Below are 19201 nucleotides of genomic sequence, written 5' to 3' on the forward strand. Positions count from 1 at the left end.
TTAACCCACTGAGCAAGGGCAGGGACTGAACCCGCAACCTCATGGTTCTAGTCGGATTCGTCAACCACTGCGCCACGACGGGAACTCCGGATTGAGTTAATATGAATGTATCAATATTGGCTCACTAGTTGTGACAAATGTGCCGTAACAATATAAGATCTTAACAAGAGGGGAAATTGGGTAGGGGGATACGCAAAGTCTTTGTATTATTTTGCAACTTACTCATACATCTAAAACTCTCCCAAAATAGAAGATTGATTTAAATACAAACATAAACAAATGAGTGAAGAAAAATGTACTGGAAATCATTGAAACGTCGCTTGTGATACGGGAACTTCATGGCATAGAAATAATTTTTCAGTGGAGTTATTTTAAAAGTTAATAGGGGAGTTCCTGGTGTGGCTCAGTGGTTAATGAATCCGACTGGGAATCATGAGGCTGCGGGTTCCATCCTTGGCCTTGCTCAGTGGGTTAAGGACCCGGTGTCACGTGAGCCGTGGTGTAGGTCGCAGATGCGGCTCGGATCCCGCGTTGCTGTGGCTCTGGTGTAGGCCAGCGGCTACAGGTCCAATTGGACCCCTAGCCTGGGAACCTCCATATGCCAGGGGAGCGGCCCTAGAAATGGCGAAAAGACAAAAAAAAGAAAGTTAATAGGAAGGTCACGTGGGATCAAGGCTGGGTTGGGGCGGGGTCAAGGCGCGGTGGGGGCGGGGTCAAAGCCTTGGCCAGGGCGGGGGCAGGGTCTAGGCCTAGGGCTGAGTCAGGCCAGGTTCAGGCCCAGGTCCACAACACTGACAATGGTCTCAGAGGAGAGGCTTCGGCAAGTAGGAGGCCAGCCTGCCGCCCTCCTCTGGCTGCAGCTGGTGCTGCTGCCGCCATGGTCGCCCACCACCACCCTAAACCTGCGAGGGTCCTGGGCCGACCCCGGCCCAGCTCCTGCAGCCGTGCGAGCGGTGGAGGGTGGGCCTCTGACTCCGGAAGCACAGCCATTGGCCTGGGAAGCCACAGGTGCGTGGGGGCCTCTGTGTGGGGCTGAGAAGGTGGGCCTGCAGGGCCTGAGGGGGCTTGACTGTGACCAGGGCTTGGTGCCCAGGGTCACTGAACCTCTTCTTTTGTTTGCGGTCAGGTCCATCTAACCAGGCAGCCCAGAGACCACCTTAACACAGGTGGGTCACAGGACCCCTACTGAGGGGCCTCTGGGATGGAAACTGCCCCAGGACCCTTGTGGGGCTGTGCAAGTGGGCACTGGCAGGGTCCAGCCTGAGGCTGGGTGGAGGAAAGCCCAGGACTGCTGAATGGGGAGCCCTGAGTCCCTGGGGCCCAGGCCCTAGAGCAGGATGCCTGCTCTAGGGGCCCTGGCCTCACCCCTGCCCTCACGTGTGGGTCCCAGAACCATGGCTGTCTTCATTAGCCCACTCCCTCTTATTTATTTAATTTTTTGGCCACTGCATAGAGTGTTTTTTAATCAATTAATTTATTTTTTCCGCTGCTGGCCGCAGCTTAATGTGGGATTCCCAGTTCCTGGACCAGGCATTGAACCCTGGCTGTAGTGGTGAAAGCACCAAGTCCTAACCACTAGACCACCAGGGAACGCCCACCCCTCTTATTTGTAAATGGAGAATCCTGAGTCAGAGGCAGGGAGTGACTTTCCCCAGGTTGATGCTGAAACTCAGTCTCTGTGGACATGCTCTGAATTGAATCTCAGAGACAGAGTTGTGGGTGAAGTAGAAAAGAACAGCTTTATTGCTTTGCCAGGCAGAGGGGGCCACAGTGGGGTAACAGCCTCAAGGCTGTGTGCCCCCACCTCGAGGGCTGAGTGAGGTTCAAAGAGCAGGGCTTGATCAGCTTGTAGACTTTCTTCGGATTGGTGAGTGGTGAGGTACTTGGGAGTCAACCTCATCCACCTTCTGGTTCCACCTTGTTTGGGTCTATGTGCTTGTGTGCAGCATATAGGTAACTTCTTCCACCTGGTGGGGTTTCAGTATCTGCAAAACATTTCCAAGGACATGGCTCAGAATATTATCTATAGTCCTTGAGGAGGAGCTAAATATTCTTACTCTGTTTAATCGTTAAAATATTATTTTGCTTTGCTTGACTATTTTCCTTTCTTCCTGCACTTTTCCACTTCTCCAGGTAAATGTACTCTGTGACTAAAGTTTTCTACAGACAAAAGGCAGTCAGAGGACATGGGTGGGGGTCTATTAGGGGAGGGCCTCATGGGGTCCTGCTAAGTTCCATGGTCACACATCACCCTAGACTCCTGCCTGCAGATCTGCTTCTCTAAGATACTGGGGCAAAGTGGAGGGGCACCGGCCCTTAGAAGCTATGATTTGAGTGCATAATGTTGGCAACTTCGGAGACCTTGAGTTGTTGAGGTGTGTTAGTTCAGGGAAATAAGGCCTGGCACATGGCCAGCCTTTGGCAGACTCCCTCAGTGATGTCCAGCTCAGCAGATATGCTGCCATGAGCTGTTGCCACCTTTGGTCACCCTTGGCATCTCACCATAGCCCTGGGCCTTCATGCTCAGAAAGCCTGCTCCATTGTGCTCTGCTGTCAAATTCTCAGTGGCAGCTGGTAAAGGCAGAGTCCAGGCAGCCGTGTCCTTTTGGCCAGGCCACTGGACACTTGCCCTTGGTTTTCCCATCTGTGAAGTGGAGGGGGCCTCCCTGGTAGTGGCATTTGGGGTCTCACCCATGTCTCTATTGTAGGTGGCAGGGGAGTCTCCACAGCGTGCGGGAAACCCAAGGTGATGTGGCGGATCTCTGGTGGTCAGGATGTGGTGGCTGGCCAGTGGCCATGGCAGGCCAGCCTGATGTACCAGGGCTTGCATGTCTGTGGAGCTGTCCTCATCAACTCCCGCTGGCTGGTTTCTGCTGCCCACTGCTTTCTCAAGTGAGTCCTCTTTCCTAGGGTGCCAGCAGAGGCACTGGCAGGGGAGGAGTGAGGGTGTCCCACCCCAGCTCCTCTGGGCTTTCCTCTCGGGCTGTCTGTGGCCCAGAGGTCCATGTCATTCCTGCCTTTGACCTGTGTACCTTCTACCTGGACTGTCCTCCTGGCTCCCTTTCCCAGACCCTCCCCAGACTCTGCCCTCAGCCCCTGGGCCTGTCTCCCAACACAGATGTGCCCCAGAAGAGTAGCAGTGTCCATTCTGGCTGCCATGCAGTGAGGACCAATCTCAGATCACAGTTTCTCAAGGTCCCCACATTTCCAGGTTTCTGAGTCTAGGCAGGGACATGGGACCTCATGTCTGTTGAGCAGCTAAATGCCTCTACTTTTTACTCTTGCAAAACTGTGTGCCCAGGAGGAATCATGGTCACTAGTGTGCATGTGGGAGATGTGATGCCAGGCTGTGCAGGTGGGAGATGGGGCACCCTGGGAGAGTGATGTGGCTGCTCAGGAGTCTTACACACCTGGCCCTCCTGGGTCTGCTCAGTGCCCAGCTTGTGAACAGATGAGGAGGCATCCCCAGGGAGTTGGAACATCACAGCCCAGGTCTGGGAGCTGGAGCTTTGGGAGCTCAGAATCTGATCAGCACCTACTCTACGGGAGCAGCTGTGTTCAGGGCAAATGCAAGGTTCTGTTTCCTACACTCAGTTGCTCCTTTACCTTACAGATCTTTGGCAAGTGCTTCTAACTGAGCGGAGAAACAGCTATTGGGCAGGAAGGTGGTTAAAGAAGGGAGGGGTCAGGAAAATTGTGGGGCCATAAGGTGGGTTGTAGGAGCCTTGGGAAGGTAAAAGTAGAGCTGGGATCAATCCAGAACATCTCCTGTAAACAATCCAAGGGCCTTCATTTGATGAGCCCACCAAAGACCTTTCCAGCACAAGGATTCAATGCTCCTCTGATTCTTGGATATGGTGGAGAAACCATATGTCTGAGGTTGTAAGTAGAATATCAGTCTCAAGAAAGAAGTGCTCCTGAACTTTAGGAATGCAGAGACCAAGGCTGGCATCATGGGGGGTGCAGGGGTCCAGGTGGATGTCAGCAGTTAGATGAATATGCAGGGGAAGAGACCTAGCCCACACACAGGGATGATGGTGACAGCATGCTCTTCCTCCTCCAGAAAATCCCATGCTCCAGAGAACTACCGGGTCCTGTTAGGAAGCACGCAGCTGTTTGAACACACTCAGCACACCCTGGAGATGTCCGTGAGCCAGATTGTCATGCACCCAGACTTTGAGAAGCTTCATCCCTTCGGAAGTGACATAGCCATGTTACAGCTGCTCTTTCCTGTGAACTTCACTTCCTACATCATCCCTGCCTGCCTCCCAGCCCCTGGCTTGCAGCTGCTTAATAATGCATCCTGCTGGATAACTGGCTGGGGGATGCTCAACGAGGAAAGTGAGGGGGTAGGGGAGAGGCTGGGGTGGGAGGGCAGATAAGGGGGAAGTGAGGAGGAGGAAGAAGGGAAGGAGGACAGAGGAGGGGAGGAGAGAAGTAGGGGTGCCCAGGCAAAACAATGGCTGGACCTTGGTCCACTGTGCCTCATTTCCAGAGGACTGAACCATTCTGGTTCTAGTTCTGAAAGTGTGTGATTCTAAAATTCAGTGTTCCCAAAGTGCAAAGCTCTGAAAATCTGGGAATCTTTGACTGTTGGATGTTAAGAACTCAGGTTCTTGGAACCTGTCAGCTTCTTGATTTCAAGGCTTTAATCAACTATAGATCTAAGATGACTTGATTCAACTCAGAGGTCCTGCTTGGGGCCTGGCCCCTTCTAGGCCATGGAGGAACCAAGATTTCCCATTGGAGGCACTTAGGAAAAATGGAAAGAAAACATATTTATGACTTCTGACCTGTGAGCCTCCAAGGTCAAGTTAGAATGACTACAACTTAAGAGTGTTTCACTCTTTGAACCTCACTTTGCTCTTCTCCCAACCCAGGTCAACTGTCTACTTTGTGGGTTTATTAGGTGAACTGAGTAACACAGAAAAAGTTTGTGTTTTTCTAAGATTGAAAGGGAAGAAATGCAGGCAAAAACTCATGAGTAAGAGTGTTTATTAAAGAAAAGAGTGTTTATGGTTGGGCACAAGCTTATGTGGCAGAATTAGGGGGAAAAGAATGTGTATTTGCAATTATTTGTAAGGTTGTAATTTGGTAGGTGTTTCTCAGGATAGGAGGTCAGATTTTGATAAGACCCTGTCTTCACTGGGTGGGATGTGCCAGCATTGCTGGCCCTTCTCAATAGTGTATCAGTAACAATCCCCAACCTCAGGTCAGATAACCAGGTCCCCAGCATTGTCAGACACACACACACACACACACACACACACACAGTCTGGTTCTTCCTTGAGGACAGGGACTCTGTCTTTCTTGTTTTAATATCCCAGCCTATGCCCCAGGGCCTGGCAGCGGGGTAGGTGGCAATGCCTCCACCCTGGTCCTGTAGACCACCCGTTCTTGCATGGACCTCCAGACTGGTCTGCTAGCTCCCACCCTGTGTGCCCTACTTTAGTCTCCACACAACTGCCTGAGTGTTTGCTTTGAAGCAGGTGTTGTGCCAGTTCCCTGCTCTTTATCCTCAGTGCCTTCTCATTTATGCTTAGAAAACTGTCCAAATGTCCTACCTTGGCTCTCAGGCCCTGTGCAATGTTGGCCCCCATTCCTCTCTGCTCAGCTCCCACTGCACCCTCACCCACGCCATCCCAGCCACCAGGCCCCTTCCTGCCTTGAATATTCTGAGGCTGTCCCCACCTCAGGACCTTTACCTTGGCTGTTTCCCCAGCCTCACAGGCTCTCCCTGCTAATCTGGGTGACTCATTTCTTTGATATACAACTCAGCTCCTCCTCTGAAGAGTTTTCCTTGATGTGAAACCTAAAACAGGCAATCCATAATGTCACATTTCCCTGTTGTATTTCCTTACCACACTTCTCAGAGCTAAATGATCCTACTTATTTACTTCACTTACCCTGGTTCCCCAACTAAAAATGTTCCCCTCTATCACTAGTGTCTAAACAATAGCTAACCTGAAGACAGATGAATAAATGAGTGATTGAATGAGAGGATGGATGGGGGATGGATAGGAGGGAAGATGAGTGCCTGGAGGGGAAGATGGTTGAGTGGGTGGGAAGAGGGATGGAGAGAGTGGATATATTGATTGATGGAGGGAGAATGGGGAGATAGATCCAAAGATGGATAGGCCAGCAGATAGATGGAAGGGTGAGTGGATGAATGGGGCATGAGACAAGATGGGTAGATGATGGATGGAGGAATTAGTGGAGGGAAGGAAAGGTAATGACTGACAAATGGAAGTGGAAAGGATGGTTTGTGAGAGGGTAGGTGGGTTGGTGAATGGTTGCTAAGCATCAGTGATTGGTATGCATTGCTAGGATTTGCCTTTTTTCTTTATGGACTACGAGTGGTGTGGTCTATTGCTATGAGAGAGGTGGTGGGAATAGGATGAGTTTGGAAACGTTTGAGAAGCAGGGGAGGCCTTATTAGGCATAGGTAGAAGACTGATAGAGAGCTGAAAGCTCAGCTTTGCTGAGAAAACCCTATGATGCAGGGGTGATGGTGAGCAGTAAGGCAGAAGAGCCTGTAGCTAAGCTCTAGCAAACTTCACTGACTTCCTTCTTATCCTCACAGCGCCTCTGCCCACACCCTTCCATCTCCAGGAGGCTAAGGTAGGCCTCATTGAGAACCAGTTCTGTAATCTGGTATATGGACACAGGCTCAGCAAGAACTTCTCCGTGTATGAGGAGATGCTGTGTGTTGGGGACTTCTCTACAGGAAAGGCCATCTGCCATGTAAGTGAGGTCATTTCCCTTCTTCCCTGGCCTGTTCTCAGGGCCTCAGTTTCCATGGTGGGAGGCTGTGTTGCCTCCACTCTCTTTGTGGAGACCCCTGGTACCTTCTGTTTCGTCCCTCTACCTATGTTCCCAGGCTCTATCTCTTGGTAGTGTCCCCCAGGCTAGCCCCTTCCTCAGCACATTGCACAGGAGGACATCTACTACTGGTAGGACACTCCAGCAGCATCAATTCTGGAGGCATATTTTAAAACCTTTATTGAAATATACATACAGAAGAAGGCATTCATACTCTTTCCCTACGTGTGTAGTTGCATGAACTTTCACAGTGCTACACCCCAGGTGGCCAACACTCCTCTCCTCTTCTTGTCACCAACACTCAATGGAAACTCTCATCTTCACCTTAACACTTTATATTAGATTCTGAATTTTCCATAAGTAGAACTTATTTCCAGTTGTCAGATTTTCACGTCTTAACATTATGTTTGTGAGGTCCATCCACACTGTCACACGTAGGTATAGTTTGTTCAGCCTCATTGCCCTGCAAGACACTATCGTGTGAATTGAATTCTATGGTCAGTTCTGCTCTCGATGGATATTTTAGTAGCTTCCAGGTTTTTCATTTCATTTCACTTCCAGAGGTTTTCTATTTGATTTCACAGAAGCCCCTGAGGAGAACTGTTAGATTAAAAGCTATCTGCATGTTCAGCTTTGGCAGATGTTACCAAACATCTCCGGAGGGCTTGCACCAGTTCCACACATTCCAGCAGTGGCTGAGAGTTTACAAGCTCACCAACACTTGGCACTTTCCATCCTTCCTAATGGTGATGATTTATGTGGTTTGCATTTTCCTGATGATGGATGAAATATACTTCCGTACGTTTATTGCCGTTGAATATCTTCTTCCTAATTTACCTTCCGTTTTTTTCCCCCTGTGTCTTTTTCTTTAGGGGCTGTTGGTACATGTGTCTATGATATACATTCCAGACATGAGTGTACTGTTGAATTGTGAAGATGTCTATCCACTCTCTGTAGTGTCCTATTTTAGAAGTGGGCAAACAGGCCCAAAGAGGGAAAGCACTCCCATAAAATAAGGAGGGCCTGCGTGTTCTGACTCCAAGCTTCACCTGGCCTCCAGGCCTTCACCACATCCCCTCAGGGCCCAGCACCCTGAGCTGGCATTGGCTGCCAAGCTCTTACACAGATGGCATCGTGGAGTGGAGGGCAGAGGGTGAGGGTTCTGGAGTTAGAGGCACTGCTCTGCCCTTGGGTGGTCTTTTCACCATCTGAGCCTGTGTCCTATTCACGGTGTAGGAGTCTGAGGCCTCCTTCATGGGATTGTTGAAAGGGTGGTGTAGGGGGTTGGATAGTGTCCCCTAAATTCGTATCCATTTGGAATCTCAGAATGTGACCTTCTTTGGAAATAAGTCTTTGCAGCTGTGATTAGTTCAGAATCTTGAGATGTGACCATTGTAAATTTCAAGTGGGCCCTGTACCAATGACTTATGTGAAGAGGGCTAGACACAGAGACACTTGCTTTCAGACTTCCAGCTTCCAGAACCGTGAGAGGATACATTTGCATTGTTTTTATAGTTACCCAGTTTGTGGCACTATGCCTTGGCACCCCAGGAGATGCACACAGGAGGGACAAGATGACTGGGATTGTGACTTTAGCCTAGCCCATGAGAAGGCCACATGGATAGATATCTTCATGGCAGGCCAGTGAGCTGCTGGTAGAAGGCAGACCCATATTTCTTGGTTCCCAGTTCTTAAACAGTGGTATAGATTTGTAGCTGCCTGGCCTGGTCTGGCCTCCTCACAGAGCCAGCTCCACCCGGAAGTGGAACAAGTGTTCAGCCCCCACCCTGCCCAGTCCACATCCGGCTGTCACCATGGACCTCCCTTACAGCCTTGTCCACCTCCCTTCTCCTGCAGGAATTATGCCAGTGGAGCTCAAGGCCAGAGCCTTGTGTCTGCTCACCTGCTGGATATTCGTAGTGCCCCTCAACCCCACTCTTCCGCTGGTTTCTCTCCTGAGCTGGACACTCGGGAGTCCCAGCAAATGACCCCCCTCCTGCCTCCCCTTTCACCTACCACCGCCTGACTGAGAGATTCCACCTAGATTCCTCTTCTGCCATGTCACCTGCTCTGGACCCCACCCTCCAACCTGGGGCTCCCACCTCTCCCCACAAGGGCCCCTCCCTCTGCACAGGGGGTCCAGAAACAGGTCTGAGGAGAGAGAGCCTGCCAAGGCACTCAATGCTCAGACTGTGGGGCAAGACAGACCTGGTTCCATTGACTTCGGTTGTGGCCTTAGCTAAGTTTCCTCACCCATGAAATGGAATTGCTCATGGCCTCCACTGAAGAAGGTTCCTATAGAAATGCAGCACTGTGCCTGGCATTCAGTAGGTACTTAACAAGTTTTGGCTTCCAGTCTCCTGACCTGGTTTGCCTCCCTCTCTCTGGATTGTACCTGGCTTAGACCCAACCTCTTGCTGAAGGTGGAATTCACTGCTCCGGCCCTGCCCAACACAGACACAGACACAGACACAGACACACACACACACACACACACACACACACACACACACATACATGCATGCACATGCATACACATGCAAGAGTGCACACGCAAGGTTTGCTTTGTATCTACAGTAGTGCAAACTGTAGCTCACGTTTCATGTGATACCTTAGATTTGGGGTTTCTCCCTTCTTCCCTTCCTTTCTTTCTTCCTTCCTTTTCCTTCCTTTCTTTTATTCCTGCCCTACCTGCAGCATATGGAAGTTCCCAGGCTAGGGGTTGAATGGAAGCTGCAGTTTCCAGCCCTTGCCACAGCCACAGCAATGCCAGATCTGAACCACTTCTAGGACCTATGTCACAGCTTGTGGCAATGCCAGATCCTTAACCCACTAGGCAAGGCCAGGGATTGAACCTGCATCCTCATTTGTACTAGTCAGGCTCTTAACCTGCTGAACCACAATGGGAACATCTCAATTTTTTAAAGACCTCCAGAGTCCACCTTAAAGAATATAGAAACAATAATGAAAAGTCAGGTAGCGCAGTTAACCTTGGAGGAAATTTATTGGTGTAGTCACATCACCACCTCTCAAGGGACGCCCCCTGAGGCTATGAGAGCTGTACCGACATCTGCCCTAGAAAAGTGGATGCAGCAGAACAGATGGTCCCAGAGGAGGCTCTCTCCTGCCTTCTGAGAGCTCCCCAGGAATCAGGAGGCTATTGGAGCCTGACTCAGAATCCGTCATCATTTCCGCAACTGCATGGGTCCCCTGTGTGAATCCCTGAGGGCTGCAGTGAACAGGGAAAGGCCTTCCACTGGCCTCACACAGCTGGGAGGGGGTCCACCGTGCAGAGGGCTGAGGCCACCCCAGGTGGGGACCACAGAGGGGAAGGGCTGAAGTAATGATGGCACGTTCCCAAGAAGGTGCCTTACTTGGAGCTGCTGTGACAAATCCCCTCCAAGTGAATGGCTAAACCCACGGAAATTTATCTTATATTTCTGGAGGTCAAAAGTCTAACATCAAGGTGTTGGCCAGGTGGGTTCCTTCAGGAGGCTTTCCTAGGGGAGAATGTTTTCTTGGTTTTCCCAGCTTTTTAGAGGTCACCCTCATTCCTTGGCTCACAGCATTTCCGTCCTCAAAGTGCAACACCTCTGCCTCTGCTTCCGTCACATCTTCTGCTCTGACTCTGACCTCCTGCGTCTCTCTTTCCTTATGAGGATCTTGATTACATTGGACCACCCAGAGAATCCAGGAAAACCTTCTTAGCTCAAGATCCTCAACTCCATCACTGCTGCAGAGTCCCCTTTGCCACATGAGCTAATAGCCACAGGTTCCAGGGGTGAGGATGGGCATCTCTGAGGGGTGTTTTTGGCCAGCCACACCATGTACCCTTCGCTCTCCTTCAACCTGCCACTTCCCCCACCCCGCCCTCTCAGCTGGAGATCTTGCTTGTTTCACTGAGAACCCCAAAAGAAGCCAATCAGACTAGAGTCATTCATCCTGAAAACCCTACACACCGTCTATCCCAGCGTCTTCCCTCTCTTCTCAGCCTCAAGTTCCATCCCTGCCATGCCCAGAGTCTCTCCTGCTCCATGTCCTCTGATGCCCCTTCCATGCGCACCATCTACTGCTCAGTTTCTTTACCTCCCTTCCCCCAAAGACTCCTCCCAACAGTCCTGAATCTAACCCACTCCACCTAGGAGTGTCCCCAGCTTGCTATCCAAAACCTCAAGGCCACCATCCCCAATAGCTTGTCTCACCAGAACCGCCTGTGGATCTGAGTCCTCCTCTCACTTGGCACTTAAGCAAGTCTCCCTCCTGTTTCCTGGGCCCAGGCACTCACCAGATGCTCTGCTCTATGCCTGGTCCCCTCCCCTCCCACCTCTAAATGCTGGGACCCCAGGACTCCATGCTCAGCCTGCTTCTATCCCTCTGCACTTACCCCATGGTTAATGACAGAAAGGCTCAGATTTGACAGGTCCTATAGGCAGCTTCAAACTATTGTTCCAAATCTGACTGTTCTTACCACCTGGCCCCTCTCCATCAGTAATCTCTCCTGTAGCTGCCTCCCAGCTGGTTCATTCTCCACACAGCACTGGACTGATCCAGGCACTAGACATGACCTAGACAGTTCTCCATGGGGATCAAATCCTACCCTCTGCCATAGGCCCTGAGACCCCTCGTCCCATATACTTTCCTCACTCCCCACATGTCACTGCTCTTCCTCCCACCCACCTGGCATACCCCTCCTTCCCTGGTCTGCACTTACTCCTCCCAGTGCTCCTGCTTCAGAAAGTTCAGTTGTTTCCCGCTTGGAAACTCTACCTTGTGTTTCCTAGTGCAAGAAGAGTAGCCTTTCACCTCCACTTGATGAAGTGCCCTTCCCTTCCTGTCCTGACCCTCCCATGGCTTGTTTCCACATGTCACATCTGCCAATGGCAGGCTGGTTGGCTTATTGACAAAAGCACCACAAAGGAGGAGACCCTGTGCCCAGGGCAGAGGCTTCCTGGCTGCTTGCTGCACATGTTGGATGGGTAAGTGGAGGAGCAGCAAGCATGACTAAGGCCCCTGCCCCTCTAACCCCAGCCACAAGGACCAGACCCTCCCTTTGGCTGATGACATGAGGAGATTTCCAACCAGATGGCCCTGCCCTGAGAGCATGAACTCTAGTAAGTCCCAGCAGATTTCTTTCTAACCCCCACCGACTCCCTGAGCAATAGAGGTTGCCTCCGCCAGGCCAGGGTATGGGCATCTTCTGAAATTGCTCAACCAAGGTGTTGAAAGTAAACCAAATGACTAAATGAATGAAAAATGAAGAGGGTCCAGGTAAGGGGTGTGCTGGTGCAGCCCAGGGTCTTGCAAGAGCTGAGGTCTGCAGGGGCTTGAGCTGGCCAGCCTCCACACCCAGACCAACTCTCTTGGGCACTGTGGGTGTAGCTGTCCCTTCTCTTCCTTGGACAGTGCCTTGTCAGGGATATCCAGGCTGTCTCTGGGCACAGGGGTCCATATGATCATAGATTGAAACCTGTGATTGTCCTGAGGTCAATCAGGGGCCTCCTAAAACATGATACCATTGCCTCCCTGCATGGCTTAAACAGGCTGGTCTGCTGTGGGATGCTGGTGTTTGGACCTTCCCAGAAGTCCACCTGAGGGACCGTAGATGGCAGAGACTCCTCTGACCTAACTCAGTTGCTCACAGTAACTCCCCTCTCTTTCCTAGGGCGATTCCGGGGGGCCCCTCGTCTGTGACCTCCTCAGTTCATGGGTTCTGGTGGGGCTGGCCAGCTGGGGCTTGGACTGCCGACATCCCACCTACCCCAGCATCTTCACCAATGTCAGCTACTTCTCCCATTGGATTGACGAGATCCAGAAGTGCACACCCCTCCCTGAGCCCATGGCCCCTCCTCCTCACACCCAGGTTCCATCCCAGTCTCTGCAGGCTGCTGGCTCGCCTGGGCCTGGCACAGCCTTTGTGCCTTCAGAGACCTGGACCCTGCTGCTGTTTGTGCTCCGGGTCCCGTGGCAGGCCTGGTGCTGACCCGCCAAGCTCCTGTGCTCCTGTCTCTGCCTCAGAGTCCAGTCTCTTCTCTGGAAACTGCGGCCCCTCCCCCACCAGCTCCATCAGCTTTCCATGGCCCCATCTTGGCATTTCTGTCCAACAGTGGCCACCCCACAAACCAAGCCTGCAATCCCAAATAAACAAATGAAAGACTCCTCCTGCTCCTGCCTTGGGGCCCTACAGCCCCTCCTGACCTCCATCCGTACCTCTTCCATTGAGGTCCACTGTCTGACTCCCTGGACAAGGAAACAGGCCCTGGCAGAGAAGCTGTCTCAGGAGGAAGGCAGGGGTGAGGATGCTGGTGGAGCCCAGCTGGGGACAGAGAGGGTGTCTTCACTTGCAGACTCCATCCTGTGGTGGGAGTGTACAGGCCTTCAGAGAGAGTATATCAGTCAGCTCCAGCTGCCATCACCAATCCCACGGGCAATGGGGCTTAAACAACAAGAATGTATCAAGTAACTGTTGAGATCAAGATATGCGCATGGTTGGTTTGCCCTGAGGCCTCTCTCCTTGGCTTCTAGATGCCCATCTTCTGCCTGTGCCCTCACATCAGCATCCCTCTGTGTGTTTCTGGGTCTAAATTTCCCCTTTTTATAGGGGCACCAGTCATATTGTATTAGGGGCCACCTTAGTGACCTCATTTTAGCTGTTTCTTTAAAAACTCTCCTCTAGGTGTTCCCGTTGTAGTGCAGCGGAAATGAACCTGACTAGTATCCATGAGCGTTCATGATTGATCCCTGGCCTCGCTCACTAAGTTAAGGATCCAGTGTTGCTGTGAGCTGTGGTGTAGGTCACAGACAAGACTTAGAACTGTCATTGCTGTGGCTGTGGCCTGCAGCTGCAGCTCTGATTTGACCCCGAGCCTCAGAACTGCCATATGCTGTACCTGCACCTCTTGAAAATGAGCAAGTTCCCCTAAAAAAAGGACCCTTAGCTACATCCGTGGACCATCCTTGCTCTCTCCTGCCTGCTGCTGAGTAGGAAAATGTTGGGGATCCAGAACTCCTCCAATGACTGGTGTGCTAGCAATAGCTTCTGTGACAGCAGGAAGCTCCTCCCCCCCAGGCAGAGGCGGTCAGGGGACCGTAGGTGATGGCTCTGTGCTCTGTGCTCCCCATTTCAAACCCTTTGTATGCCTGCCATCTGAGGAAGGCAGGCAGTGCCTGGGAAATCACCCTGGTTACAGATGTGTCACTTGGCCTGTGTGGCAAGAGGTCACCCGTGAGCCAGATGGCCCAAATCCTCTCTGGAACACACTGCTCCATACCCACCACTTAAAAATGCCCTTCAAACAAAGCACATTGGCTGCACAATTGTAAGAGCTGTATCGTTAAGATATGATGTCTGTGATTTAGAAAAGGGTTACTCCTTGCCTTGTTCTTAGAGAAACATACCATGATTTGGTAAGGAGAAGAACCCAAACTAGGCGGCCCACAGCCTCTGTCAAGTGTGTTCCTTCAGCCAATGCTCTGGATCCATGTTGAGGGTTTTGGGGTTGAGCCTTTCCCTGTTGTCAATGGGCAGGCTTCCCCTTGGTGTATATCATATGCAAAGGTTGCCCAGCACCTGCCTCTGTTTCAGACAAGCTCCAGTCATGCTGCCGCTGGAATTAGGAACCTCCTTTACCCACCCTGTGGACAGTGGTCATTTCTCTGATTCTGTGAGTGTATCATCCATTAAACCACTATTGATTTTATTTATTTATTTTTTGTCAAGTTAGGCTCCACCTACAGCATATAGATTCCCTGGCTAAGGGTCAAATGTGAGCTACAGCTGATTCTATTGAATGAAATTTCTATTAATTTCTCTTTCATTCTTTTTCTTTTTCTTTTTTTTTGGGGGGGTGTACTCTCAACATATGGAAGTTCCCAGGCTAGGGGTGGAATTGGAGCTCCATCTGCTGGCCGATGCCACAGCTACAGCAATGCAGGATCAAACCTACATGACACCTACACCACAGCTCATGGCAACTTCGGATCCTTAACCCACTGAGCAAGGCCAGGGATTGTACCCATGTCCTCATGGATAGAAGTTGGGTTCATTACCTCAGAGCTGTGACAGGAACACTGTCTATGTCATTCCTTTTATGGCTTGAAGAACATTAGTGTAATTCCTCATTTACAGTCCAAGCACCTTAATGTTAATCTTAGACTTTTTTCGGTTTTATTTTTGTTTTGTTTTTTTTTCCTTTTTTTTTTGGGCCACACTCGTGGCATATGGAAGTTCTTTGGAACAATGCTGGATACCTAACCCTCTTCCCCACAGCAGGAAATCTATTCCTGGTCTTTTTAAAATCCTAGGTCTTGCTCTTCCTAAAGCTATTTGGATGTTGATGCCAGTAGGCTGGTGAGGTTAGCATCAGGAAGTTTGACAAGATGCAACACTCAGAGTTCCCATCACGGCTCACTGGAAACAAATACGAAACAAATCCCCACCTTGTGGATGTTGGTAATTTCTATGATTCTGTGAATGTATTGCCCATTAAACCACGGTTTGATTATTATATTGATTGACTGGTTGTCATTTTAGGGCCACACCTGCAGCATATGGAAGATCCAGGCTAGGGGTCAAATCAGAGAATGCCAGATCCAAGCCACATCTGTGACTTACATCACAGCTCATGTTAACACTGGATCCTTTAACACATTGAATGAGGCCAGGGATTGAACCTGCATCCTCATGGACACCAATCAGATTCTTCATCTGCTGAGCCACATGGAATCTCCCTAAAATATTATTTGGTTATGGTCTGTTCAACTTTCATTTCTGCAATTTCTATTGCATTCAATTTTTTCTTGTCTTTTTTGGTCTTTTTATGGCCACACTCTTCAACATATGGAGGTTCATAGGCCAGGGGGCTAATCAGAGCTACAGCCACAGCAACACCAGATCTGAGCTGCTATGTGATCGACACCACAGCTCAAGCCAACGCAGTATCCTCCACCCACTGCGTGAGGCCAGGGATCAAGCCCGCATCCTTACAGATGCTGGTCAGATAAGTTTCCGCTGAGCCACGATGGGAACTCCCAATTTTTTCTTTTTTTTAAGGCTGTGTTGTGGCATATGAAAGTTTCTGGATAGGGGTCAAATCAGAGCTGCAGCTGCTGCACTATTCCACAGCCACAGCAAAGCAGGATCTCAGGTGTGTCTGACACCTACACCACAGCTGACAGCAGTGACAGAAACCAAACCTACTAAGCGATGCCAGAGATCAAACCCATGTCTCCATGGACACTAGTCAGGATTCTTACAGCCGAGCTACAACAGGAACTCCCATTATTTCATTTTTTATGGATTGAATAACATTAGAGAATTCCTCATGTACAGTCCCTGCACCTTAACATTAATTCTAGACTTTTCAGGGGTTTTGTTTTTGTTTCTTCTTTTTTGGGGGCTGCACCTGTGGCATATGGAAGTTCCCAGAGACAACCCTATATCCTTAACCCTCTTCACCACAACAGGAACACTACGCCTGGTCTAGTGAAAGTCCTAGGCTTTGCTCACTTGAAAGCTACCAGGGGGTTGATGCCAGTGGGCTGGTGAGGGTGGGACCACTGAGCTTGACAAGATGAAATACTCCACCCAGGACATTAATAGGCCATGAAATTCCACTCCCCACTCCCTTTGCTTCATCCTCATTGGGACTATGAGGCATCTGCTTTCACCATATTGTACACTGCAGTAATCCAGCTGAGACTATTGGATGTTCTCCCACCCACAAGGCAGTGAAGTACAACGTCCTGTCCTGACAGACAAGCCTTTTCTTCTCTGGCTAAGCCCCCCACACGGGACACCCTGGATGATTGGAGAATCACCCCAGCCTGTCATCTGGCCACTTCAGAGAGGCAAAGAGAAACTCTCTAGAGGTAAGGGATGCCTACAACCTCCATTCCCATGACTGGTGAGTGTCCAGAGGGCTGAATGGCACAAAAGCAGCTCTCCATCCCCAGCTCCTCAGCAGCAGCCAGGCCTCCACACTGAGCCTGCTTTCTACACTTGGCAGCTTCCAGGGGGCCTGAGCTGAGGCCCATTCTCTGGGGAAAGGGGGTCTGGGAAGCTTGCTGGGCCCTCTGCCCTGCAGTGCAGACAAGACCCGAGGCAGGGACAGGGCTCTGTGGCAGCCCCCAGGGCAGCAGGCTGTGGTGAAGGCCCAAGAGGAAGGCCAGGCTGGGGAGCTCCTCCTCATCCTCACTGAACCCGTGACCCAGCCCTGGGGCTCCACTAAGAGGAGAGGCCTCCCTGAGAACCTTGCTGGCCCTGGGTCCTGATGGAGGGCCCGAGCGCTTGGTGCCCTGGTGAGGACATGGCTGTGCAGTTCCAGCCTGAGGGGGCTCCTGATATCCTGGAGCGGGCACAGAGCCTTTGTGCCTGAACAGGCCCCTGTCTGTTTGGTGGTGCCTTAGATGGCCATGGAAATCCATCTGGGGTGTCCAGGTTTCATCTCTGACCCCGGGCTGTGGGCCTTGCTCATTCCTCTGGGCATCTTGTTGGGCCACAGACTCTGAAGGTCTTGAGTCCAGGTGGGGTGCCCTGTGACTGGGGGTGACTGACACCCTGTCATCATCCTCCAAGGCCAGGACTTGTGTCTGCACCAGCTGGTGGGAGAGAGGTGGACAGTGAAAGCTCTGTACCCTCCAGGGAGAGCCGGGGCTTATGGGCAGGGGGAGGTGAGATGGGACTCACATCCACAGACAGAGCCTGTGGCCCTCCTGCCTTCCTCCTGCACCTTCTCCCAAGCAGGGTCCTTGCCCTGTCCCCAGCTCCCCTCCTCCCCTTCCATTCCTCCTGTCCTGCTCCTACCTGGGCAGCCTCCTGGGTGCAGGGCCTCTCCGTCAGGGGAGGGAAGGACAGAGCCTTCAGGGCCTCCTGCTCTAGGGCCCTCCCCGGCCCTGGCTGACCTGGGTCCTTTCCTCCTGGATTTCCAGGGTCCCCTGGCTACCCCCCCTGCCCCCAGTCTCCCTAGTGTCAGTCCCTCCCCTGGCCACCTCTTCAGGGGAGAGTCCGTCCTCCTGCTGCAGCTCCTCAGCCAGGCCCGAGAGATCCAGCTCTGGTTCTGGGGAAAGCAACTCTGCCAGGAATCGGGGGTGAATGACTGCCTCCACCTGGAATGGAAGGAAGAGGCTGTGAGCAGCCTTTGCAGGAGTGCCCTGGGAGGTGGGAAGGCCTGGGGGAAACGTGACTAGCAGAGGCCAATCCAGAGTCCCCCTCACAAAGGGGGAGCTTTCAAACTCCCATAGGTATTGTCTACTCTCACATAAACACACACACACTCACAAGCAGGTGCACATGCAGACACATGGGCTCCAAAGCACAAACACATAGGCACCGACACAGACACACAAAGGCCTACAAAGAGAGAGAGACACACACATGTACAACTTTCACATCCACATATACACATCCTATGCACCAAAGTACACTCAGACACACAGGAAGACACACAGATGTCAGGGTCAAGGACCAGAGCCTAAATCCCATTATCCTGGGCCAAAGCCAGAATTAGGGTGCTAAGAGCATCCCTCCCTGGAATCCTGGAGTCTCAGACTCCAGGCCCAGCCACCTTGGTGTCAACGTCCTCCTGGGAACACAGCTTGTCCACGTAGCTGAGGAGATCCAGGTCTGGGAAGCAGCCGTCCTCGTCCTGTGGCAGCTCATATCCATCCTCTCGACATTCCATATCTGACTCCCCTGTGGCTGAGGGGCCAGGACCCACCAGTGCCTGCGGAATGTCCCCATGCTCCCTGCGAGCCTCAGGGGGAATCTCCTTGGGGGCCTTGTTCTCCAGCAGCTGCCAGGCTCTGCGTGGCCTTGGGTGGGTGTGCTGGACCCTGGGGCCGTGTTTCCTTGGAGCACAGGCTGAGGCAGAGCAGGAGGAAGGGAAAGTGAGGGGACCCAGCGTCCAGATGCTGACCCTGAGCAGGCACAGGGGAGGGCATTGTTGTGGGGCAATGGATATGCCTGTGGGAAGGGGGAGGAGCAGCCAGAGCCTCAGGTTTTGTGGGAGGCCAGATTCAAGTCAGGGACAGGTAAAAGTCAGGTGTGAGAACGTGTGGAACATCTAATGATCAAGGGTCTCCCCACCAGCACACTTGTTAGGCAGATTTCACAGGGGCCCCTTAGATGGGGAGGAGGGTGATGAGGTTCTAAATGGACCAGGTCCACACCCCAGAGGGGAAAGGGGTGACTGAGACCCCTCGGGGGCCATCCGTGTTGAAAGACCAATGCCCCCTTGAGGGAAAAGGACCAATCTGGGAACAGGGACCAGGCCTAGGCCTCTCTTACCTGTGCCTTGACGTCCAGGGGGAAGGTGATTCACAGACTGAGTGCCCCTTTTGCGGGATGTGGGTTCCTGAGGAGCCAGCTTTGGTGGAGCTGGAG

At 51.7% G+C, this 19201-nt stretch overlaps 2 protein-coding genes across 2 annotated transcripts in view; one reads left to right on the forward strand and one right to left on the reverse strand.

The window, feature by feature from the left end:
• The window catches only part of LOC146396342 (uncharacterized), a 223962-nt gene that overhangs the window by 46763 nt on the left and 157998 nt on the right, over positions 1–19201 (reverse strand). The window lies entirely within an intron of this gene.
• LOC146396344 (putative serine protease 47) lies at positions 798–12802 on the forward strand. Its single transcript, XM_084995480.1, has 5 exons — positions 798–1008; positions 2709–2892; positions 4064–4341; positions 6584–6744; positions 12485–12802. The coding sequence occupies exons 1-5, from the start codon at positions 798–800 to the stop codon at positions 12800–12802; spliced, it is 1152 nt and encodes a 383-aa protein (XP_084851606.1).

This window comes from Sus scrofa, chromosome 14, assembly GCF_054392235.1.
Source record: "Sus scrofa isolate SSC_HxYL_T2T_F1_AM1 chromosome 14, Sscrofa_HxYL_maternal_Yorkshire_Landrace_v2.0, whole genome shotgun sequence".
Classification (NCBI taxonomy): domain Eukaryota; kingdom Metazoa; phylum Chordata; class Mammalia; order Artiodactyla; family Suidae; genus Sus; species Sus scrofa.

Bases quoted from the DNA above. Each gene is read 5' to 3' on its own strand.
- LOC146396344 (XM_084995480.1), top strand. From the start codon at position 798: ATGGTCTCAGAGGAGAGGCTTCGGCAAGTAGGAGGCCAGCCTGCCGCC. The intron at 1,009-2,708 runs GTGCGTGGGGGC...TCTCTATTGTAG, and splicing joins ATTGGCCTGGGAAGCCACAG to GTGGCAGGGGAGTCTCCACA. The intron at 4,342-6,583 runs GTGAGGGGGTAG...TTATCCTCACAG, and splicing joins GGGGATGCTCAACGAGGAAA to CGCCTCTGCCCACACCCTTC.